Here is a 25,927-nt window from a genome sequence, read left to right on the forward strand (position 1 = left end):
GTGGCACTGAAGGGCAATCATAGGTGGCACTGGTGGGCACTTAGAGCTGACACTGAAGGTTTCCGGGTGCGGTGAAGCCAAGTGAGAGATATCCGGTGGAGGACTCCAGTTGACTACGGCATACCTTTCCCCATCTAAGAGGACGAGGTCCCATCCAGGAGGATTTAAAGTGGTGTGATACATCTCAGCCCCCATCCCAGGATCGGAGACGTCTCTAACTCTACCGTTCAAACGGTAAAAGCTTGCATGACTCTTCGCCAACGGCCAGTGAGTCCACCGGCTCTGGTAAGGGCATTTTATGTACATCTCGTATAGTTGAATGCAAGAAGAATTTCCACTGTTTTTGCACCTAGCAGGATGAGATCCACATACACGTTCTGGGATCACCCTCACATTTGAATAAACTGTGATAACCTGAGAGACTTGTTCAAATCCACTTGTATTTTTCACTCCCCCATGATGATGGTTGAGTTCCATCCATTTACATTGGTCACTTTCTTATGAGGATATTTTGGTTATTTTTGAGTAAATATATGGTTGCACCATTTATATAGTTTTTCTGGTATATAATGTGGGGATTGTTATACTAGAGTACAACAACAATTTTTAATTGAGTTTATTTAGTTCACAGGTTCTAGATTAGAGCTGTTACTGACACAGATATGATAAAAGTGGTGGTTTCACCATACTTTTATACAGAGGTTACTTACATATTATGTTCACATATATAAGCACTTCTCACTTGTATATAGCGCTGCACTTTATACTTTCAATATACTTCAGCATACCATAGTAATATCTGACAAAAAGATCTAAAAACATTAAAGAAGCAGAAAATTAATATTTGCATCATTCTCAAAATGTTTGGCCACTGATGTTTTTCCTGTAGAGAAGTGGCTTCTTTGCTGCCCTTCTTGACGCCAACCCATCCTCCAAAAGTCTCAACCTCACTGTGCCTGCAGATGCACTCACATCTGCCTGCTGCCATTCCTGAGCAAGCTCTGCACTGGTGGTGCCCTGATCCCGCAGCTGAATCAACTACGGTTCTGGCACCCTGAAGCCTTCTTCACAAATGCAGTGGAAATATTTTTATGGGATTAGTTATATTTTCATGGCAAAGAGGGTCTTCGCAATTGCAATTCATCTGATCACTCTTCATAACATTCCGGAGTATATGCAAATTGCCATCATAAAATCTGAGGCAGCAGACGTTGTGAAAATTAACATTTGTCATTCTCAAAACTTTTGGCCACTGCTGTACATATACATTAGGGTGGGCTCCTGTAAGCATGGTCAACGTTAAGAACTGTTTAGGACATTTTATTAATTTGGAATTATTTAGTAACCTCCTTTTCTGTTTACAAAACAGGAAAAAGGGAAACCTCGCCAATGGGACACATTGTGCCAGCCACGTTCATCAAGAGAAGTCTCGTACAGGCTGGCACCTGTCTATTGAAGCACCTCCAACACACATGCAGACAGGAGTGCTACAAGAGGATTGGTGCATGCCTAACCTACACTGTCCCCTCCCAGCAACGCTGCAACCAAGAGTGGCATATTAGGCCGGTACCAAACCCCCACACAAAGCTGGCCGGCCACAGGGGACATGCCACTGCTGGAGCAGCAAGAAAGCAAGAGGTTGCAGCCAGGCTGGCAAACCCCAGGCCATAGCCCCATACACACCTACAGCATGACCACAGAAGATGAGGGGGACTGACCAAACTCTACATACAAATACAGCACAGGGGGCCAGGTAGACAGGGTATCTGACAGCCCACTAGTCACCCATATGGAAAGGGGGGAAGGGGGGAGTGGGAGGTTACAATAACCATTCTGCAGGTGCGTAGCAGGTACCTTCAGTGACAAATGCAGTATCAGACCACTGCCCTTTCCACCAATTTGTGCCAAAGGACTGGTCAACCTCACACCGTGCTGTCACTGATACGCAACAATGCCATTCTCAGCCTCACCCTGTACAAAAATTCTCCAGTTTGCAGGAGCACAATCTAGGTGCCAGCAGCTTGACAGCGATTGTCACGGGGTTAAGTTGACTAAGCAATTAACCCTTTAAATTGCCCCTACCTGCTTTACCGAAAAGCAGGAAAATTTCACAAGCTTATCAATAACAATTAGGTAAAAAAAAAATGTCTGTACACACACATGGTCACCACGGACAGGTATATTCAGAGAGTTATACTACAGTAGCGCTCTTCAAGACATAGGGATTCTTTGAGTTTACGTTAGGGCACTAGAGACAGCAATAACAGTTTTCAAAATATAGTTCAATAAAGAAATGGTGCAAATAAAATATTTACAAAAAAAAAAAAAAAAAATCACAAAGAGACAACAAGGCAATAGAGAAATAAAAAGGCGTTGAGGGTGAGAATACTTAATGACCTGGTTTGCAGAGTCCAATGCATAATGGCTCACTCAAGTCCAGTTAGGTGTTGCTTGGTTTGATGTTAAAACAAGAGCTGTCAAATCTGCTTCTAATCCCTTTTTTATCTGACATCAAGAGGGATGTTGACAGAGGTCATCTGATCAATTAAGCGGCTGGAGAGTAGCCCTGTGATGTCACTGTGTTTGACTGTATCCCAGGTAGTTTTCTATAAGTATTATTATCTCTGGATATCAACAGGTCTGCTTTCCTGCATATCATTGTCCTGCATGAAATTAGTTTTGCAATGGATATAAATATGACAGGTTTCAGATATTTACTTATCTACCGGGGTTATTGTGTCTCCTTGGTTCCCCATAATGCCTAATATAGTGGTGTTTAAACTCAAAACTTTACAGGGAGGGACGTACATATGTCTATATTCTGGCTGTGCTGTTAATATTTAATGAGTTATGAAATATACTAAGATTATGAAGAGGAAGAGACTGAAATGTTGATTGCTAGTGGCTTCAGCCAAGGTATTTACGATAAGGTGATCTGGCAGATCTCTGTTTGTTTTCTGGGTTGCTCAAGCTTGCAAATTGCACGGTTAACAAAGGGTACCTAGACTGAATGGTGTATTAGTTAATGGAGAGAGCAGTGTGTCTGATCAATGGACTGATAAGAAGGTCCTGGCATGCACATAAGAGTTTATGGATTGTATGAACTGAAAGGAGGAGGGAGGGGGTAAGATCACTGCATCTATGCCTTCTTATGACAAAATGGCATGGAAGACTTGTAACCTGAGCAAAATGGCTGCCATACACACACAGCCATTTATGTGCCCAGCACGCACGGCCATTACACCTTCTCCCAGGATGGGAGCTGTTGGCTTAGACGGACATTGTGATAAAAAAAATCTGAGGGTCATTTGGCAAATGCGTCCCCCACCCCAATTGTTAAAGAAAAAAATAAAAATATAGAATATTATAATTGAGGTGGCACTTTATTTTAACACCTAGTGTCCAACTCCTGATCATGGTTCTATAACCTTACAGTCAAAATTCAAAGTACCAGGCTTTGTCCTTCAATGAACAGAGGAGAAATGCATAGAAAATGCATGCAGTATGAATGGACATTCAGGCCTTCTCTATTCAATAAAATTAGAAAAATGTCCCCCTCCTTCCTGCTTCTTTGCCCTGGCTACAGCAGCAGGACAGAGCTGGGAACATGCTGTGCTGTGACCACTTACCTGCAGTAACCAGGTACGGTTCAGGGTTGGAGACATCACACAACCGGGTAGGCCTTGTGGTAGTTGGAGAAGATGTGGCTGTGAGTCCAGATGGAGATGTAATCGGCACAGAGGTTGTACTTGTTGTTGTAGTTTCAGGTTTGGTGGTGCTCGTCGTAGATGCCCGGGTGGTGGAAGTCGTCGTATCATGTTCAGTATGAGTGACAGGTGCTGAGGTGAAAGTAGTTGGAGTAAAAGTTGTGGCTATCATAGTGTTTAGCTCAGTGGGAGATGAAAAAAGACTACTGCTTGGAACTTGAGAAGCAACTGGAGTGGACATCAAACTTACACTCATTTGTGCACTCAATTCCGGAGTGGAGCTTGTTGTAAACAGCAGGTTCATAGATGACTGAGGGTTTGGTGAGTTTATAATAGTTTCAGGACTTGTAGTAGATAGCAAGCTTGATGTCAGTTTACTTATTGTTGGTAGCAAACTCACATCAAGTGGCATGCTCCCTTCTTGTGAAATGCTGAGTGTTGGTGATACTAAAATGTTGCTTGAGACGACGGAGGTATGGACCTCTGATGTGTCCATAATTAATGCAGAAGTGGAAGCAGGAAGTTCTGTTGTCAGAGGAACGGAGAAAAATGAAGAGGTCTGAAGAGTCTCTTCAATAAAAGCACTGCTGGTGTGATCAGACTCAAAGGAGGAGGTTGACAAGGCCAGCATGGTGGAAACCAATGCAGACGATGAAGGCAGCAGAGAAGAGGTAGCACCAGAAAAAGTTGAGGTATAGAAAATGCCCGATTCAAACACAATGCTTGGGGTCACTTCCCACATCTCAGAAGACTCTAACAGAACATTAGAACTTCTCTCTGTCCAGTCAGCACTAGACAATGGGGTGAAGGAAACAACAGATGTTGGGTTAACAGTTGGCCAAAGTGTGGTCTCTACATCGATGGTGCCTGTGGTTGGTGGAACTAATGTTTCTATATCAAAACTACTGAATGCCGTTTCCAATATTGCAAGCATAGAGGATGAGTCCTGAGTTACAACAGCTGACACATCACTGGATACCAAAGATAACATAGAGGAAATTTCTTCTGGAACTGAAGAAAACTGGTTACTTGTTTCAAAGGTGGGAATCACTGAGAAAAAAATGGTGGAGTCAGAAATATTCCCTGACTCAACTAAAGTAAAAAGAGAGGGGCTAAAATACATGACAGATTCAGTTGGCACAAAGGCAGGGGCTTCCACTGTGTTCATAGGTATAAAATGAGAACTGTCCAGCAACAGTGTGGATTCTGGTATTGCTACAATAGTAGGGGTTGACTCAAGGTCAACAGTTGACACAGAAGAAACAAACAGTTCAGTGAGAGAAGGCATTAAAATTGTAGATTCTACCACAGAAAACAAGTGTGTCTCCAGGTCTAAGGTTTCTGATGGAAACATAGTGACTACTGGGACTTTAGTAAAAACTGAGTCAACGAGGCTTGTAAAATCCATTGATGATTCCAAAACATCTGTAAAAGACGAAGAAACGGGAGCTACCATAACCGAAGGGAAAACAGACTCAACAACTTCAGCAGTAGACTCGACTAAAAACGGAAAGTCAGAAACTACACTAGTCTGAATATTTCCATCTATGGACCCTGAGGGGCTCGTGATAATAGTTTCTAGAAAATCCTCTGACAACCACTGGGTGTACATAAAACTGGAGGACACAGTATAAGAAGGCAGGAATGTCTGTTCAAACTGAGATACAAAAACAGGTGTCAGACTTGTGGCCAAAATTTCAGAACTTTTGATGTTTTCCAAAAGAAGACTCTCAAAGACATCCGGAACTGCACTATGGGGCCATTCATACGTTGTCGAGGTATCGGGTGAAAAAGTCATTAGCACTCCCATGCTAGGGCTGGTGGTTGAATCTTGTGCAAGCCCTAGATTTGAAAATATGCTCTGCAAAACATTTTTGGTTGAAATGATGACTTCGTCTGAAATGGTCAAGCTTGACAGGTTTACACTACTCTCCAAGAAATCCAGGCTATTTAAAGACATCAAAGGTGTGCTAGAAACCACAGGCGGCAGGGTCACAGAGTCAAAATAGGATAATGTTTTGAGTTCTCTGGATAATGAACTCTCCAAGACAAAACTTTCTCCTATGAAAACAGAGGTGACAATGTCTGCATGTGTTTTTGGCAATGGAAGAGTTTCAGTATTCCAAAATGTCTGTGAGATACTACTAAAAAACTCCTCTTGAGAGTTCATCACATACTGATCAGAAAACATTTGGGATGGAAAACTCAGACTAGTTTCTAGCAGTACAAAAGAAGGTGTTGGTTGATTGTTTATTGATTCCAGGATTTCAGAGCTTAAATGATTGACGTCCACTACTGATGTTGTCAGTGAGTTATATAAAACTTGAGATTCATCTAGTGATGTGGAAGGCTGAGCACTCACAGTTTGAGTGATTAACAAATCATCTTGCAGGACAGCCTCGCTGGAAAATGGCCAGATGGTGTCTGCAGGTGCCATATTTTTTACGGATTCTAAAAGCTGAATGGCTGTTAATTCGGGGGTGATGTGTTCCTCCAAGGAAAAGTTTTGTGAAGAGACCGCAACAGCTTCTTCCAAGGTTGGGGCATTTTGGCTTAATTCTGAAGTTTCATTATGTATCAAGAAAAAAGGGCCAAGATGGACAACTACAATAAAAAAAAAAAAAGAATAAATAAATTAGAATAAACATTTTATTTCAGACACAAACACACAGATGCGTCACTTTACTTTCCACGCCTCAACTCAAGACAATTTATGTAAAACTGATTATCTATGATATTAGAATACTGTACATCTAAATCTGATTTTTTTTGTTTTAATTTTGAATAGAGTAGGTATGGATTAAAGCCCTGTCATGTCCCATCACGGGGTGCACTAGATTTATAGGGGCACACCAGGGTGCACTAAGATCACAAGAGGATACAGAATGCTCTGAAGTTCCCTGGAGTCAAAGGGCACAAAGGAGCGCATGGGGGGAAAGGGGTTGCAAAAACACAGAAGTTGTACACACTAACTTAATGTTATCTGCGTTTCTGATGCAGATACTGTATATGTTAAAATGCATTTTTTGACAAAAACAATTTTACCTTTTCATAATATAAACCAAAGTTTCTCTTTTCTAGTTACACAGCTTATGTTTTTCACTAACACTGTGAACACCTGACAGTTTATGATGCAAGCAATTATGGAACAAAGTACTAGATATGATTTTTCTTGGCCAGTTAAGCCCTCGGACGGTATCTTCGTAGCTTTATTGCTGAGGCCTCTTTTGCCTGCTGTGCCTACCATGAGGAGTTCCCACCATCTTTGGTCTAATTTCATGGGCCTGTACTCCTGCTGTGTCCAGTATGAGGATTACCCACCATTCCTGTGCTGAGATCCTGGGTCTGCAGTCCTGATGCGTCAATTATAAGGAGTTCCCACCTACCCTTTGGTGAGTTCACAGTTCTGCACACTTGCTGTGCCCATTATGAGGGGTGCTCAGCTACCCTGCGCAGGGTTCACAGGACTGTACACCTGCTGTGCCCATTACAACAGGTTCCTACCATCTCTGCACTGAGTTTCTGAGTCTGTACACCTGCTGTCCCCATTATGAGGGGTTCCCGCCATCCCTGTACTAGGTTTCTAGGTCTTCATTTTTGCTTTGCATATTGAGTGGCTCCCACCATCTGTGTGCTGAGTTCCAGGGTCTGCACACCTATTTTGCTCATTGTGAGGGGTTCCCACCATCCAGGGGCCAAGTTCTCCAGGACTGCACACCTGCTGTGTCCATTATGAAGGGTTGTCATTGTCCTTGCACTGAGTTCCCAGGTTTGCACACCCACTTTGCCCATTATGACGGGATCCCACCACCCCTGTGCCGAGTTCCTAAGTCTGCACAGCTACTGTGTTCATAATGAGGGGTTCCCACCATCCCTGTGCTGAGTTCCTGTGTCTGCACACTTATTGTGTCCATTATGAGGTGTTCCCACCATCTCGGGGCCAAGTTCCCAGGTCTGCACACCGATTGTGCCCATTATGAGGGGTTTCCACTACCCCTGTGCCGAGTTCCTGTGTCTGCACAGCTACTGTGCCCATCCATTTTGAGTGGTTCCCACCATCCATGTGCTGGGTCCTGGGTCTGCACACCTGCTGTGCCCAATTTGAGTGGTTTCCAGAACCCTTGTGCTTGGTTCTTGGGTTTACACACCTACTATGATAATTATGAGGGGTTTCCACTAACCATGTGCTGAGTTACTAGGCCTGCTCACCTACTGCACCCATTATTAGGGGTTCCCACCATCCCGGGGCCAAATCAGAATCATGGAAAAAGGCCAACAATTGGCGGTTTCCTTCTCCTGGTAAGTTCTGTTAAAAAAAAAAAAAAAAGTCTGCAGTGTACCTGTCTAGCAAATACAGTGAGGCAGTCATTTTGTCTGAGATTCTATAATCAGTACATCAGTTTGCCAAAATAGTGACCTTAAGGCCAGAGGTTGAATCACTGAATCGATTGGCTGAAATCTCAAAAATTTTGTCCCAGTGAAAAATTGGTGAACTCCACTATAGCAATCGGTGCACAGAGATAAACTGGAGTGCAAGGCATGCCGTTTTATCTGCTGGAAGACATTCTCCTTCTGTAAAAGAACAGGCAATGACTGATGAGAGTCTGAAAGGAAGAGCTGGGAAGGGGGGTGTGTGCACTCATTGAAATTCAGTGTGCGATCTCAGAGTAAACGCATCGGCCTCTGGAGGCCTGGCTCTATTGCCTCAGACACACCGTGCTGTATAGAGAGCAATGCCACGCCTTGTGCAGAGGCAAGGTAGGCCCTCAGTCCCCAAGCAACACTTATAATCCTCTATTAGTGCTCATTCACACCTAGTGCGTTAAGCTGTGTTGATCAAGGCAGGCCCAACAAAAGGACACAGAAAATTCTACTGTGGTCTAGGTGCCCAGATCACACCAAAGCATTGTGTTAGTGTGTGCAGGGGAAAAACAGACAAACTGCGTTTTTGTGCAGTGCATTGCACAATTACACAATACAACAAATGTCGCAATGTGCTTCAGTACATACAGTAGTTACAAAGAAGTTTTAGGGAAAAAAAAGAAGCAATGCAATATAACACACCACAGCATGCATTCACATTGCACAAACTTTATCAGGGTTGCCAACTGTCAGTTAATTTACGAACAGTTTGTAAAACCTGTAAGTTTTGCATCTGTCTGAGAATGTCCGTTACAGCACGTAACGGACATCCACGGACAGATGCAAAAATTACAGATTTTACTAACTGTTCGTAAATTTACTGACCATTGGCAACCCTGAACGTTATACATATAACGCACCCAGTGCAGTGTGAACAAGTCCTAAATGACATCCACACCTTGGGCCATTTATAAAACCTGCGCAGCCAACGAACAGGCAAGTCATGTTTGAAGGATTTTTCTTGCAATTATTTATTATTTATAAGGCTTCTATTTTCTATAGGGTAGAAAAGCATTCAGTTGTCATCCTATATGACCTCTATAAATTTCACCCTTGATATAACACCTGAACAAATGGAAGGACATGAGATGAGCAATAAGTACTATTTGGGATGTCTTTCCTTACGATGCAAGATCTGTGGAAAAGGTGGTTAGTTTTTTTATAGGGCTACACAGAAAAAAAATCCAGACAAAGGCCATTTTGTGCTTGGTATAATTCTCCGGGATCGGAGCAGCCTGTCTATACAGCGTGCGTGGATTGGTTTACAGGCAGTGACAGGTGGCAGGTGAGAGGATTTTCGTTCTGCAATCCGATTTCTCATTCTTTCAGGAGTACTAAGGCTCTCCATGAGGAGGAGGGGGGATTCACATCCATCATCGGGCCATGTGTGTTCAGGAGCCTAAAGTCATGTCACCTCCAGAGACAATGGCTGCTGAAGTGTTCCTACAATGTGGACTGGACAGAAGAATAATCTGGCTTCTGAAAACCATTATTTAACCAATTTGTCAATACCTGTGTGAACAATATGGTTGCCCACTGCAACCAGATTTTAGCAACGTTTGTTTTTTTGTTTTTTTTACTCTCATGTCAAGCTGCCGATAGAGCTGAGAGGGCATTTGTTATCGAGCACACAAACTGAATGTCCAAAGTGTAGAGGGCAACCTAAACTTCAGGTTTATGTGAAGGTAGATGGGAACCACAAACAGGAGGTTGGTTGCAGCTTATCAGAATGGATCAGTAGTGACCAGGAGAGGTTTAAGTCCAGAAAGAATCACCTCCTAAAGATAAGTCAGAAACTTTCCTTCAGATTATATGAATCATCCTAAATGGGATCTGATGCAGAACATCTAGAGGGGAAAATGACATAGCAACAGATTCCATGAGGCAAAAAATGAAAGGAAATGTGATTGTTTGCTATTGGCAACAACACTATTTTCCCTCAATTCTACTTTACATTTTATATGCCTATACATAAATGAAAAAAAAAAAAAAAAAAAAAACACAGCCATATGTAAAGGAGAGTGAAAAGGCCATGACCATTGCCATGGGAGAATGAAAAGCCCACAACCATTGCTATAGAATGAATAGTCCACAGCCCATGCCATGGGAGAATGAAAAGGCCATGACCATTGCCGTGGGAGAATGAAAAGGCCACGACCATTGCCATGGGAGAATGAGTAGGCCACAACCATTGCCATGGGAAAATTAATAGGCCACAACCATTGCCATGGGAAAATGAAAAGGTTACAACCATTGCCATGACGAATGAAAAGGTTACAACCATTGCCATGGGAGAATGAAAGGCCACGACCATTGCTATGGGATGAAAAAAAAACACAACTATTGCTATGGGAGAATGAAAATGCCACAACTATTACAATGGGAGAATGAATAGTCCATGGTTGTTGCTATGGGAGAATGAATAGTCTTCAACCATTGCTATTGGTGAATTAAAAGGCCACGACCATTGTGATGGGAGAATAAAAAGACCAGGCCATTGCTATGTGGGAATGAAAATACCATGGCCATTGCTATAGAGGAAAATAAAAGTTAATGGCCATTGCTATGGAAGAATGAATAGTCCATGGCTGTTGCTATGGGAAAATGAATAGTCCACAGCCATTGCCATGGGAGACTATAAAGGTCTGTGGCTGTTGGCATGGAAGAATAAAAAGGCCGCAGCCATTGTCAAGGTAGAAGGAAAGGGTAATGGCTCCTGCTATGGGAGAAAAAAAAAAGGCCATGGCAATTGCTATTGGTACCAGGAATTAAAAAGGCCATGCCCTTTGGTGCCAGGAATAAAACGGCCACACTGGGGTTTCTATGGGAATAAAAAGGCCATGGCTGGGCTTTATACTGTATGCACTGTACACTACAGTGAGGACCAGTGGGAGAGAAAAACTACAAATCCCAGCATGCCCTGCTGACCTTGAGGGAAACAAATCTAAAAAGTGGTGTTTGTTGCAATGTTTTTTCATTTGTCACTGAACGTGGAGTATGGAGAACTGGGACATGAATATTTTAACAGTCATTATGAACTGAGGCCTAAGAACTGGAAGATGTCACCAGATCCCAGAGTTTGCTTATGAAGATGCCAACAGTTGAGGGATGTCTGAGAAAAAAAAAAAAACATGCTAAAATTTTATCCTGTGTTTTCTCTCCACTGTTTAAAAAATTAGAAAAGCTTTTAGGTCAGTCTCATCAGGGCTCCCCTGGCTGTGAAATGGTTAAAACGGAGATGGATGGCGAGGAGGGGGGGGGTGGAATTTCCAGGATGAGGAGGGGGGATGAACAGATTCCTAATTCCATTCACAGACACTTGACTGCAGCGCAGCCACTCCTTCCACTGCACCTGTCAGCCATATTATCTCCCAGAATCCCCGGTGTGTCTCCTCCACCGCCAGCAATTCCTACAGTCGATTCCAGATTCCAGATACAGAACCTTCTGCTTGTCCTTTCTTTTCCTCTAAGCCTAATTTATTCCCAGCCTGGAAGAATATTTGTTTCTAGTCTATCTTTGCTATTCATGGGTATTAAAAAAAAAGTGTGGCGTGTATTCAGGAGCACACATAGAAACAAAGAAAAGTCATGGCAGAAAAATCACCCAGTGGTCCATCGAATGGGGCTTTTTTTTTTTAATTTACACATGTTTTTGTTTGTTTTTTTGTTTAACATTTTTGTATAGATCTATGCCTGTCCCCAAGCATGTTTGAAGTCATTCAAGCTCCAACCACACTTGTGCAACTTGTCATGCGACTTTGAACATCAAAGTCACATGACAAGTCGAAACACAATCTTTTCAAATCAGTGCGACTTAAAAGTTGCAACAACTTTGAAAAGGTGCCAGCACTGCTTTGAAGAGACTTTGATCTAGAGAGTGTGAAGTCGCACCAAAAAGTCACACTGGAAAACGTGTGACTTTGAGGTCGCACTAGTGTGAATGGAGCCTTGTTGATGACTGACTCTCTACCTCTGCTGAAAGTCTATTCCAAGCCTCAACTACCCTTTCAGTAAAATAATATTTTCCAAGATTAGTTTTGAACTTTTCTCCGGTTAGTTTGAGGTCATGTCCCTGTGTTCTTGATTTTGGCTTCATATTGAAAAAACTGCCTTTCTGAACCCTATTCACCCCCTTGATGTATTTAAAGGTTTTGCTCATGTCTCCCCTTTCCCCTCTTTCCTCCACACTGTGCATATTAAAAAGTGTTACTAAACCCAGGACCCGGCAATATATCTGATCTCCCATAGTACACAAAAAATGAAAATGCGTTCATTTTAGTAAATATAAACTGCTAAATACCTTTTCTCGTCGTCAGTATATAGCAGTCTTATGACTTCTATCAGTGTATGGTTAAAGCTTTTAGGTGGAGTTTCCATCCTACACTGACTGTCCTATGAGGCTGCATAACCCCTGACCCTCTGTCTGGACAGTGCTGATTGGCCCTGTGCTGATCACATGCACCCTCCCAAATAAAAAAAAAACATAAAACTCTCCAGCAATACACACTAAACTGAGCATGTGCACAGTGCCCGCAGGGCTCTGTACTATCAGAAGATGGTTTGGGGACAGTAAAAGGGGAGGATCAGAGATGACAGTATCAAACAGCCTTTCTACACAATGCGCAGGATTAACCCTTTAGGTTTCTCAGTGAGTACAACAAGCATGCTTTACTGCACATACAGACTGATTTTACTGTTGTGGGTTTAGTAACACTTCCTCAAGTCTGTCCTGATATGGTTTATCCCTCAGACCTTTCATAATTTTTGTTGCTGGTCTCTGGACTCGTTCTATCTTACCACTAAAGATCTATAGTTATACCTGCATCAATGAGCATTAACCACTTGCCAACCGCACTATAGCTGAATGACAGCTACAGCTGGCTAGTTCTGGAAGGCCTTCTGACGACCTCCTGTGATTGTGTGGGAGGTGCATTATGTAATCGCAGTGTCCTCCAGGTACTGCTGATCACAGATGGAGGTAAAGAGCCAATCAGCTGCTCTTTACCACGTGATCAGCTCTGTCCAATCACAGCTGATCACAGATGTAAACAGAAGCAGGTTATCGGCATTCTTTTCCTCATGCTGATAGCATGAGGAGAGGAGAAGAGAGACGATAACCGGCTTCTCTAAAAGGGACATGTACACGGATAATCAGGGCACTGATTATCAGTGTCCTGATTATCAGTGCAGTCCCAACAGTGCCCACCAGTGCTGCCAATGTGTGCCTACCAGTACCTCCTCATCAGTGCTGCCTACAAGTGCCTTTCAGTGCCCATCAGGTCCACTTATCAGTGCCACCTATCAGTGCCCCTTATCAGTGCCACCCAGTACCACCTATCAGTGCCGCCTCATGAGTGCCCACCAGTGCCTCCTCATCAGTGTCGCCGCATCAATGCAGCCTATCAGTGTCGCCTATTAGTGCAGCCTCATCAGTGTCGCCTATTAGTGCAGCCTCATCAGTGCAGCCTCATCAGTGCACATCAGTGAAGGAGAAAAATTACCCGTTTGCAAAATTTTATAACAAACTATGAAAAAGTTTTGTGTTTTTTTCAAAATTTTCAGTCTTTATTTAAAAAAAAAAAAAAAACAGTGGTGATTAACTATCACCAAAAGAAAGCTCTATTTGTGTGAAAAAAAATGATAAAAATTTTGTTATTGGGTACAGTGCTGCATGACCGCGCATTTGTCATTCAAAGTGCGACAGCGCTGAAAGCTGAAAATTGGCCTGGGCAGGAAGTGGGTAAAAGCGCCCAGTAGGCAAGTGGTTAACCACTTCCCACCCAAGGTACGTCCGCGGGTTTCAGTGGTTATACCAGAATGATGCCTGCACCTACAGACATGGGGGGCCAGAGGAGAGATTTGGGGTCTAATAGACCTCAAATCTCTCCATAAAGAGGACCTGTCATGACCCATACTATCACAAGAGAACATTCCTTTTTTTGGCCATCTGCAAAAAAAAAAAAAAAAAATATGCTGGTCAACACATATAAAAGTGCTCAGAAAGGTGTTCATCTAACATTTATCCTCATGGAAAAAGCCAAAGCCAGATTAACCCAAGAGAATTCAGCTACAACCTTTGCAGTAAACCCGCAAGAATGTGAAATGGGTGAAAGCTGTGCACCTTTCTGACTTGTAGACAGTTGGTTCCTCACTGTACTGGATGGGCTTTTTTTTTGCCTATTGCAATACTCATCAGTAATAAAAATAGGGTGAAGACAGAGCTGCTACCTTGCCTTTGTCCACTCTGCCATCTCTAGAAAAAAGTGCTTTGCCAGAAAGAACAGCAAAGAGGCAGCAAGCAAAATACTTTGTGAATTTGAAGCTGCAGCAGGACAAATACAGCCTACCTCGTTCCCTGGTTGGAAGACATCCAGCGTCATGTAGCACTTTCATCTGCATTCTGACTATCCCTGACCTGGTGCTTTTTCTTTAAATGGATTTCAGTTCTTTCACGCATGGAGACTCATCATCATACGTAGGCCTTACCCAGGGCATTCTGCATGCCTAGGAATGCCCAATCAGCTATTCTAATGTCCATTAATTCAAAGCACTTTGATATTTGCATAACTCCTTCTGAGAGCCAGCAATCTGCTTGCATCAGGACTGAGGGTTCTTTATAGGAGTACTGAGGCAGAGTGATGATTTTCAGGAAGCTATGTATAGCATCCTGCCAGTCCCTTCCTCAAACCATCATCTGCCTAGAGAAGCAAAGAGACCCAGTGATCACTGGGTATAAAACAAGGTATGCCATGAAAATGGTCCTATTTCAAATTTTAATTTGCATGTTGATGGGAGGGTAAAGCAGGAACCAGGGGGGAGAAAAAATAAGCAGATCAAATTCTAACTTTGACCACTTCAGCCCTGGAAGATCTTACCCCCTTCCTGACCGGAGCACTTTTTGCGTTTCGGCACTGTGTCGCTTTAACCGACAATTGTGCGGTCGTGCGACGTTGCACTCAAACAAAATTGACGTCCTTTTTTTCCCCACAAATAGAACTTTCTTTTGGTGGTATTTGATCACCTCTGCGATTTTTATTTTTTGCGCCATAAACAAAATAAGAGCGACAATTTTGAAAAAAAAGCAACATTTTTTACTTTTTGCTATAATAAATATCCCCCAAAAATATGTAAAAAAACTAATTTTTTCCTCAGTTTAGGCCGATATGTATTCTTCTACATATTTTTGGTAAAAATAAATAAACAAAAATCGCAATAGGGGGCGATCAAGGGGTTAAGTGTGTCCTTGGGAGTGATTCTAACTATGGGGGGATGGGCTAGCACTCACATGACAGGAAGCAGTGATCTCTGTCATGTCACAAGGCAGAACGGGGAAATGCCTTGTTTACATCTCCCCGTTCCACGGCTCCGTGACACGATCGCCGGGGTACCGGTGCACATCAGACGCGGTCACGCTGTAAGCGGCGCGTGCCCGCTAGCCTCGCCAATTAAAGGGGACGTACAGGTACACCCGTTTGCCCACCGCTGCCATTGTGCCTACGTATATCGGCGTGCAGCGGTCCGCAAGTGGTTAAAGTATAACTAAAGCTAATATATTTTTAATAATGGATGGAGTAGAGAATTGTTAGAAGCCCTTGGGGCGGGTGTCAGCAACCAGTAGATCACGATCAGGTAACTGGTCGATCGCGGTCTGGGTTTGCTGACCCGCCAGTCCAGAGCATCAAGCAGAGTGCAGTACAGAGGTACTGCTTGTAAAGTTGGAGCTGTAGAAGGGAGGAAGAGCCTAAGCCGATGCCTCCGCTGTAGAATTTAAAGGGATGCATTTTTTCTTGAGCTCTTCTTGCGCTAAAGGTGCCAATAATGGCCGCCAATAAATTCATATTCATTTAAATTAATGAGATTAATACAATCATATATAAAATTATAAATATTTTTTAAAAATTGTCATCCTGTATTTTCGGTACCAAAATTTCCATTCGGTGCACCTCTACATTCAAGTGAATCAGGCCGCTCTGCAAATGCCCTGCAACCTTGTGCAGTACAGCAAACAAGGAGTTAAAGCAGGTAGCATTGTGTTGTTTTCTCACCACCTGCTTTAACCCCTTGGACCCCGCAGAAGCATGCAGCTGCAGGGAACTTGCGGAATGACCCCATTTACTTGAATGGGTCGCAAATGGCTGATAGTAGCATCCACCAAAGGCAACAGGGGGTTTAATTCCTGCTGCAGCATGTGCACACCTTTGGCTACTGCCTCAGCAGTTAAAGGGGGTGGGGATTGGGGGGCAGTAAATCTGCAAAGCAACTGCAGGGTTTTACCACATCCTAACTTGCCAAATGCAACTAAGGGCTCAAGTGGAGAAGGCACTGCTGCTCCTTAAAAAAAAGCGATCTGAGTGTGTTTGACAGGTGGGGAGGAGGCGATATGTTGCCCCCTCACCACTTGATTTACACCCATGACTGTTGTGCAATGCATGTGATTTCAATACGCTAGTACAACAATTAGAGGTTTAAATCAGGTGTGAGGAGGTGACACTGTGCCCGGTGATCTTTGACTTCTCCCATGTTGCTGAGGTAGATCTCCACCTCTATAAGGTTGCCTACAACTGCCTTGGGGAGATTTCCCTTTATTTCTTGTCCTGATACACAACTGGAAGTGAAAGTAAATCTCTCCAAAGTAAGGGCAATCCTATCGGGCAATCCTATCTTAGACCTTTGGCACCAGAACAGATTTCCCCTCTATTTCTGTTCTGGAGACAAGTGTTACATTTTGGATTTCCAACCACTTTCCATCTCCTCGATAATGGTCACCAGGCCAAACAGAGAGGATGAATCTCTCCAGTGGGGAGAGACATTGTAACATCTGATATTATTTTCCCGCAGAAATGCAAGAAACAAATCTTTTATCAACTTAAAGCGGGGGTCCACCCACACTGCCAAAAAAAAAAATATTAAAAGCCAGCAGCTACAAATACTGCAGCTGCTGACTTTTAAAACATGGCCACTTACCTGTCCCAGGGTCCAGCAATGTCGGCAGGCGATGCCGAGAACCCGCTCGGTTCTCGGCAGCTGCCGCCGCCATCCTAGGTGAGGGAATCAGGAAGTGAAGCGTTGCAGCTTCACTTCCCGGTTCCCTACTGCGCATGCGCGAGTCGCGCTGCGCGTCCCAAGTGGTCCCCGCTCTCTCCTGAGAGCTGTGTGTTTCCCAGGAGACAGCGCGGTGGGGACGGGAAGAGGCGTAGACTTCCATGGGAGTCTATGCCGGAAGTGGGTACAAATACCTGTCGTAGACAGGTATCTGCACCCCCCTCCCCCCTGAAAGGTGCCAAATGTGACACCGGAGGGGGGGAGGGTTCCGAAAAGCGGAAGTTCCATTTTTGTGTGGAACTCCGCTTTAAAATCCAGAGGGATGGTAGCAAGGTCAATAACACTTGTGATGCCATCCTACACAGATCATCCCAACAAACAAATACAGTACATAGCCATTGCATGTCACAGTTCCTTAAAATGTCACCGCCATGTCTTTAGCCTCTTTAATACTGGACACTTTCACCCCCTTCCTGCCCAGGCCAATTTTCAGATTACTCAGTCATGTAACACAAGTCATGTCATGTAATACCCAGATTAAGTGTTTTATCTTTTTTTTTTTCAAAGACACATAGGGCTTTCTTTTGTTGGTATCTAACCACCACTGGGTTTTAGTTTTTTGCTAAATAAACTAAAAAAAAAAAAAATAAAATAAAAAAATTTGTTTTTCTTAGTTTCCGTTATAAAATGTTGCAAATAAATAATCTTTCTTCATATATTTAGGCCATAATGTATTCTGTTACATTTCTTTGGTAAAAATAACCTAAATCAGTGTATGATATTTAGTCTGAAAGAAAGTTATAGATACTACAAACTATGTAATATTTTTTTTTACTTTTTTAAAAACTTATTACATTTTTTTTTTTTACATACTGTGACCAGAGCAGTACACTGTTACCATGGTGACATTGTACTACTCTGGGAAGTGATCAGGATTTTTTTTTAAGCTGATTGCTTAGAACAGTGATGATCACTGTTATAAGCAATCATTTTTATGAATGGCATCCATTCATTCCTCGTGCACTATTGTGAAAGCTGTGATTGGCCACAGCTTACACATGGTACAGGTGTACTGTGATTGGCCCTGTCTGTACCATGTGATCACCGTGACCAACCACAGATGTCAACACAATAGTACATAATGAACGGCTATGAATAAAAAGCCGTTCCTTGTGTATAACTGTCACGGATGGCACTGCAGTGCATCCCCTAGGACCCGTGACTGGGAGGATGTTATATGATGTCCACCCAGGATCAGAAAGTTCCCATTCAGCCATCCTTTGACTTTAGGTTGAGTGGGAAGCAGTTAAAGTGGAACCAAATGTAAAAAAATAATGTCTCTTTTACAACAAGGAACACTTGTTCAGTGATGGGAATGGTCAGATCTGACACCAGAGGATGCAGGATTTGCACAGTGAAGATATATGTGATGAGTTCCCAGGTTACGGCTTCACTTCAGATATACTGTTTGACCGACCACCGCAGATGAGATCTAAGGCAGCTGCCCATCAGATATTTATCCAGGTGTGTCTGACCCCCTGTAATTAAGGGGTCCATCCTTTCCGGTAAGAGTACCCATACGATTTTGTATATGACATCTGAGACGCAGGAAAAGGGGACCAGTCTGTTTGTGCCAAGAAGAATTTAATATATGTCTTACTAGATGGACTTTTTATTTAATGCTTTTATTTAATGCTTTTAACAGTTTGCGCTGCACTTTCATTTTTTTAGTTATTTGCTATTGAGGTTGGTGAATCCTTTAAGTGTCCAGCTTGCATTCATTATTACGTTTAGTTTGCGCTGATTGTCCTCTGCTTTATATTAACACTTACCTGCCTGTTCGCAATCCTCTGTGGAATGTACACTAAGCTAAGGGAATTCATGGGCGTCAGATTGTTGGAACTAAGGCGAGTATTTGTGCCTTTCGTTCCGCTTTAATATCAAAAACAAAGTTCTCTACAAACTGCAGGCCTCCACTACCAATGGTTGGGGATTTCCAATTATGCGCAAGAGAAGTAAATACGGACAGTTAACCAATGCAATGATTTGTGTGTGTGTGCACTATGTTATATTGCAGTTTCATTTCATGTCCATATATTGGCATAATTACAGGCTATACCTGCAGTATGGGGACATTTCTCCAAAAGTGCACAAGTGGGGCATCAGCGTTTCCTATATAAACAGGGTTATAGCTAGATGTGATCTGGGCCCGATGACGTCAGGCCTGCCAGCCTACATCTCTAGATATAGAACATTCCGGGAAAACTTGCCTGCAGCCTGCGTACCGCGTCTCATCCAGTTTGTAAGAAGAATCACAGAGCGGATAAAACAATTCTGCTCTGTAGGTCAGAAGATTCCCTGGAGCCACAACGCTTGTATACCCGGCACTGGCTCACGTGTACCGAGAGCAAACATTCCAGCACACTGTCCATAATGGCCAGAGAATTGTGAGTCCCGCCAATAAATTATTGAGTTTCTGCGGCTGAATTAGATAAAACTTGTGCAGAATCTAACACATTTGTGTCCGCCTCCATATGCTGGGAGTAATTCTCAGTATCTTTTCTTATTCTGTATGTATGGACTCTGCACAGTACCACTTCTCCTGTCCTGTATGATGGATGTAATTCTCAGTATCTGTTCTTATTCTGTATGTACAGACTGCACAGTACCACTTCTCTTATTTTCTATGCTTGGTGTAATTCTTAGTATCTGTTCCAATGCCTCATGTATGGGTACATTATCTAAAATGATGAATGTCAGCACACAACTTCTTTCCTTTATGAGGATGTCAGGCTTGTGCAGTTCACATGATCTTAAAGTTATGAGTCTTGGTGAAACCCAGATCTCTGCCTGGAAAATGCAAATTTACCCACAGCATGCCAACCAACAGTGCCACTAAGAATAAGCAGAAGTACTGAGGCTTTGCACGCCTTGACTAAACTTATGCCCTAGAACTGACAGTTGTGTGCTGATTCATTTTGCCTTATCACACATACATAGGTGTACGCACAGGGTGTGCCGGGTGTGCCTAGGCACACCCTAATCACCCCATGTGCATTAGCATTATTCAGGAGCAGCACCAGGTGGGTGGTTGGGGGTGCCAGTGACCATTGTAAATACCCCCATCATATTAAAATCTCGGTTCAACTTTAGGAACACGTTACACCCATAATTAGGGTGTATCGTAATATGCTCCCAATCAACTGGCTCCCACCACCAGAGCGCCCTTCCTGTGACAGCAGGTGGCGCTCATGTGTGTTTGAGCTTCAGGGTGCACATCCTAATGCAATAGGCTGCGCACACCTTTGCATATATAAATAAAAAAATACAGTTGTGCTCATAAGTTTACATACCCTGGCAGAATTTATGATTTCTTGGCCATTTTTCAGAGAATATGAATGATAACACAAAAACATTTTTCACACATGGTTAGTGTTTGACTGAAGCCATTTATTATCCATCAACTGTGTTTACTCTTTTTAAATCATAATGACAACAGAAACTACCCAAATGACCCTGATCAAAAGTTTACATACCCTGGTAATTTTGGCCTAATATGCACACAAGTGGACACCAGTGGCGGCCCGTGCACTGTGGGCACCGTCCCCCCATCCATGCGCCCGGCCCATTTCAGGATGCCAGACGCATGGATTCCTATGGTGGGGGTGGTAATTTTTGAAGCACCTGATTAGAGCCAAAGGCTCTAATAGGCTTCAAAATAGGGTTGGCTCAGGGCGCAGAGAGTGCGCCCTGATCCCACCCAATTGTGTGACGATAGCGAATTCATTTTCGCTATTTCCACACTAACCTTCCTCCCCGCCAATCAGGAGGCAGGGGGTCAGAACTGCTTCCTGATTGGCCAAAGCGCTGGGCAACCCTATTGGATGCTCGGCGCTTAGGAACAGGAGCGGAGCCAAAGCCGCAAGCCGTTCGAGTTGGGGGGGGGGGGGGTCGGTGGGCACGGTTGCTGCATTTGATGGGCTCAGTGGCTGCATTTGATGGGCACACGTGGCTGCGTATGATGGGCACACGTGGCTGCGTATGACGGGCACACGTGGCTGCGTATGACGGGCACACGTGGCTGCGTATGACGGGCACACGTGGCTGCGTATGATGGAAACAAGTGGCTGCATTTGATTGGCACAAGTGGCTGCATATACTGGGCACAAGTGGCTGCATATAAAAGGCACAAGTGGCTGCATTTGATGGGGCACAAGTGGCTGCATTTGATGGGGCACAAGTGGCTGCATTTGATGGGGCACAAGTGGCTGCATTTGATGGGGCACAAGTGGCTGCATTTGATGGGGCACAAGTGGCTGCATATGATGGGGCACAAGTGGCTGCATATGATGGGGCACAAGTGGCTGCATATGATGGGGCACAAGTGTCTGCATATGATGGGGCACAAGTGTCTGCATATGATGGGGCACAAGTGTCTGCATATGATGGGGCACAAGTGGCTGCATATGATGGGTACAGTGAGGCTGCAATTGATGGGGGGGTTCAATATTTTTCAGTTTGTTTGCGCCCCCCAAAAAATTTTTAGAACCAGCCGCCACTGGTTGACACAAAGCGGTTTGAATGGCTATTAAAGGTAACCATCCTCACCTGTGATCTGTTTGCTTGTAATTAGTGTGTGTGTATAAAAGGTCAGCGAGTTTCTGGACTCCTGACAGACCCTTGCATCTTTCATCCAGTGCTGCACAGACGTTTCTGGATTCTGAGTCATGGGGAAAGCAAAAGAATTGTCAAAGGATCTGCAGGAAAAGGTAGCTGAACTGTATAAAACAGGAAAGGAATATAAAAAGATATCCAAGGAATTGATAAATGCAATCTGCAGTGTTCAAACTCTAATCAGGAAGTGGAAAATGAAGGGTTCTGTTGAAACCAAACCACGGTCAGGTAGACCAACTACAATTTCAGCCACAACTGCCATGAAAATTGTTCAGGATGCAAAGAAAAACCCACAAATAACTTCAGATGAAATACAGGACTCTCTGAAAACATGTGGTGTGGCTGTTTCAAGATGCACAATAAGGAGGCACTTGAAGAAAGATGGGCTGCATGGTCGAGTCAGCAGAAGAAAGCCATTACTACACAAATGCCACAAAGTATCCTGCTTACAATACGCCAAACAGCACAGAGACAAGCCTCAAACCTTCTGGCACAAAGTCATTTGGAGTGATGAGACCAAAATAGAGCTTTTTGGCCACAACCATAAACGCTACATTTGGAGAAGAGTCAACAAGGCCTATGATGAAAGGTACACCATTCCTACTGTGAAACACGGAGGTGGATCGCTGATGTCTTGGGGATGTGTGAGCTACAAAGGCACAGGAAATTTGGTCAAAATTGATGGCAAGATGAACATTTGCATTCATCAGCCATCTGCGCACGGGACGTACTTGGACATTCCAACATGACAATGATCCAAAACACAAGGCCAAGTCGACCTGTCATTGGCTTAGGGGCGGATCCAGGGTCTAGTCTCGGGAGGGGCACTGCTAGAAAATACGTTTTGCGGGCAATTTAATCAGGGAAATGGCTGGTGTTGCCGCTTCAATCATCCTGGCACCTGGCACTAAAGGTGCTATATAAAATGGCTCCTGGCTCCCAGAATCAGTGGGAGCCTGGAGTGTGTCACTTGCCACAAGTTGCGGATTGTCACTTGCCACGTGGCCTGTCACCAGATGCAGATTGTCACTTCCCACACGTTGCGGATTGTCACTTGCCACGTCGCCTGTCACCAATTGCAGATTGCCACGTCGCCTGTCACCAGATGCAGATTGTCACTTGCCACAAATTACGAATTTTCACTTGCCACGTCACCTGTCACCAGCTACGTCGCCTGTTACCAGACTGTCACTTGCCAGGTATATATATACACACACACACACACACAGAAGTCTAACCGAGAACCAGTGAATCCCTGTTGCCCAGAAAAAAAGCTAAGAGGTAGAAGGAATATCTTGCTCCTGATTGAAATATGTTTATATTTTTGCAATTGAAAACCTAGCATTCGGTGATCAGCTGTGATCCAGAGCAATGTGGACTGTGCCTCTGTATAACATCGTACAGCAATGGTTTCATTCAATCCTCGAACAAAAATGTTCACTCCTCATCAAATCACTAAAATTAGGGACTGGAAAAATAAAATCTAAGTTTACAGATGGTCAATATTTCTTATTCCAAGGTCTGGTGTGGAAAAAAATAAGTGAAGCAGCTGTTGTGTAATATTCTCAGAGTAGCAATGGGCAGAGTGTACCAGTAAAAAAAAAAAAAAAAAAAAGTATTATATATACACATATACCCTACATACACATACAGTAGTTAAAAGAAGTAGTTGCTAGGTAAATATATTTCTAAAGGTGCTATCGACATGAAATGGAGTCTTGGGTGGTGAGCGTGCATACAGGCCATGGCGGTTTAGTGCATTACCTATTGTTTTCTTTGAAACAATTGTACCTGCTAATTCCAGGTCTTTCTAAAGCTCTCCACAAGTGGTCCTTGGCTCTTGGATAACTCTTCTGAGAATTCTTTTCACGCCTCTGCCAGAAATCTTGTGAGGAGCACCTGGTCATGTCCAGTTTATGGTTAAATGATGTTCTTCTACTTCCGGATTATGGCCCCAACAGTGCTCACTGGAGCATTCAGAAGTTTAGAAATTCTTCTGTAACCAATGCCTTCAGTATGTTTTGAAACAATAAGGTTGCAAAGGTCTTGAGAGAGCTCTTTGCTTTTACCCATCATGAGATGTTTCTTGTGTGACACCTTGGTAATGAGACACCTTTTTAAAGGCCATCAGTTGAGACTGAGCCAGCTGATATTAATTTGCACTGATAAGGGTTGCTTTCGAATTACCGATAGATTTCAGCTGGTGTCTTGGCTTTCCATGCCTTTTTGCACCTCCATTTCTTCATATGTTTAATACTTTTTCCCTGTGTCATTCCATTTTTTTACACAGAACTTCATTTCAGAACATATTTGTTTCTTTCTATGTATGGATTGCAAATTTTATATCAATAGTCCTTTAAGAAATATATTTACCTAGAAAAACGGAGACGTGTTAAATACTTATTTTACCCGGTGTGTGTGTGTGTGTGTGTATATATATATATATATATGCACGCAACCGAGAAGACCTGCGCTGCATGGTAAATACGTCCAAGATGACAGGTGCATTACGACTTTAGTCAAAGGCAACCAGCGCAGTATGCCCAGCATCTGAGATGACCTGCATAGTGCATCCAACATCCCGAATAACTTGCTCAATGAGGCCACATTCCAAAAAGACCTGTGCAGCATTGCCTGCGTCTGAGAAGACCTGAATAACATGACTTATTTCTGAGCATGAAAGAAACTAAAATATTGCTCTCAATACAAAATAATGTGTTGCGCTATTCTTCCAATTCAATCCACAAATGTACAAATTTATCAAGCCTCATATGCACACATAAAATAATATAGTGCAAAAAAATATATAAATAAACCACATGCTCAATAAGTGAATAAAGTCCCAAAAAAACGTTCCAAAACGATCAGTTTTCTTCCGTAAGTGCTTCAGCGCTCCACCACCTCATTAAACATGACACTTTCCAGGAAAATGAAGGTCAGCTAACGCATTGTCTCCCCAGATCATCACAATGGCAGGTACAATCAACCTTTCCAATACAGGTACACCAGTTGCGTAAGCCACCATCAAATTAGGCAGGAGAAAAACAGAAGAATTCCAAATACCATTTATTGATAAAAAGAAGGGTACTCACAAACAATTACAAGAGACAGGTACAGAATTGGTGCACCGCTCCGACAAGCAGGTGGGCATGATGAAGTCGCCACTAGGCTCTAGCCCAATGCGTTTGGTCACGACGGATGTCATTAAGGGGCAATAGGAGTAGCGGCTATCCAATTACAATAGACCTTAAATAGGCTTCCGATTACTACAACAGAGGGTGCCGTGAATATAATTGGAGGCCAAATTAAATTGCACAAACCAAATTAAAAGCCATTAATCACTACAGTTACCTCCACTATTCATTAATTGACTAAATAAACAAGATAAAATGTATAATCAAAAATTTTGTATTTTGTTTTGATCGATCCTAATTTGACTGATGACTGTGTCTGAGCAAGATCAATGCATCTCAGATGACCTGAGCAGTACAGCATGTGTTAAAAACAAGCAACACAGTACGCCCAGCATCTGAGACAACCTGCGCAGTTCATCCAACATCTGAGAAGGCCTATGCAGCAACACCAGCGTCCAAGAACACCTGCACACCATGGCCAATCCATTTAAAATGACCAACGTAGTACATGGTGTCAGAGATGACCTCTTCAGTACAGCCTGTGTCCCCTGACCTCCTAGCAGTGATGATCCAGCACAATATAAGATGGTTATCTACCAGGTGACAACAATTCCTAGGACAGCAAATTCCCCAATCCCAGCTGCTCCACAGAGGATTTGCTGACTGCAGAAGAATGAAGAAATGACCCAATAATCTGGAATATTGGGTCATTTTACAGGGAAAGAACTGCTTACCCAACTCCATAACAAAAATACACTGAAATGGATAATACTTACAGCTAAAAAGCCCATCTATAATGGATTGTCAAAATATTGTTTTCATATTAGAGTCTCCATGTGAGAGGATACTCCTAATGACTTAAAATTTCAGAAGATGAAGCTGTGGTGCAGAAATTAAAAAAATAAAAGCGATAAACAGACAAAATTGGAAAAACAAAACCTGGTAGAA

General features: G+C 43.1%; 1 protein-coding gene across 2 annotated transcripts in view; it reads right to left on the reverse strand.

The window, feature by feature from the left end:
* Nucleotides 1–25,927, reverse strand: part of KIAA1549 (KIAA1549 ortholog) — a 149,096-nt gene that overhangs the window by 70,225 nt on the left and 52,944 nt on the right. For both annotated transcript variants that reach the window (XM_073621478.1, XM_073621477.1), the window contains exon 2: nucleotides 3,630–6,311. In XM_073621478.1, the coding sequence (XP_073477579.1) occupies nucleotides 3,630–6,311 (2,682 nt within the window). The remainder of the gene's footprint in view (nucleotides 1–3,629; nucleotides 6,312–25,927) is intronic.

This window comes from Aquarana catesbeiana, linkage group LG03 (assembly GCF_042186555.1).
Source record: "Aquarana catesbeiana isolate 2022-GZ linkage group LG03, ASM4218655v1, whole genome shotgun sequence".
NCBI lineage: Eukaryota > Metazoa > Chordata > Amphibia > Anura > Ranidae > Aquarana > Aquarana catesbeiana.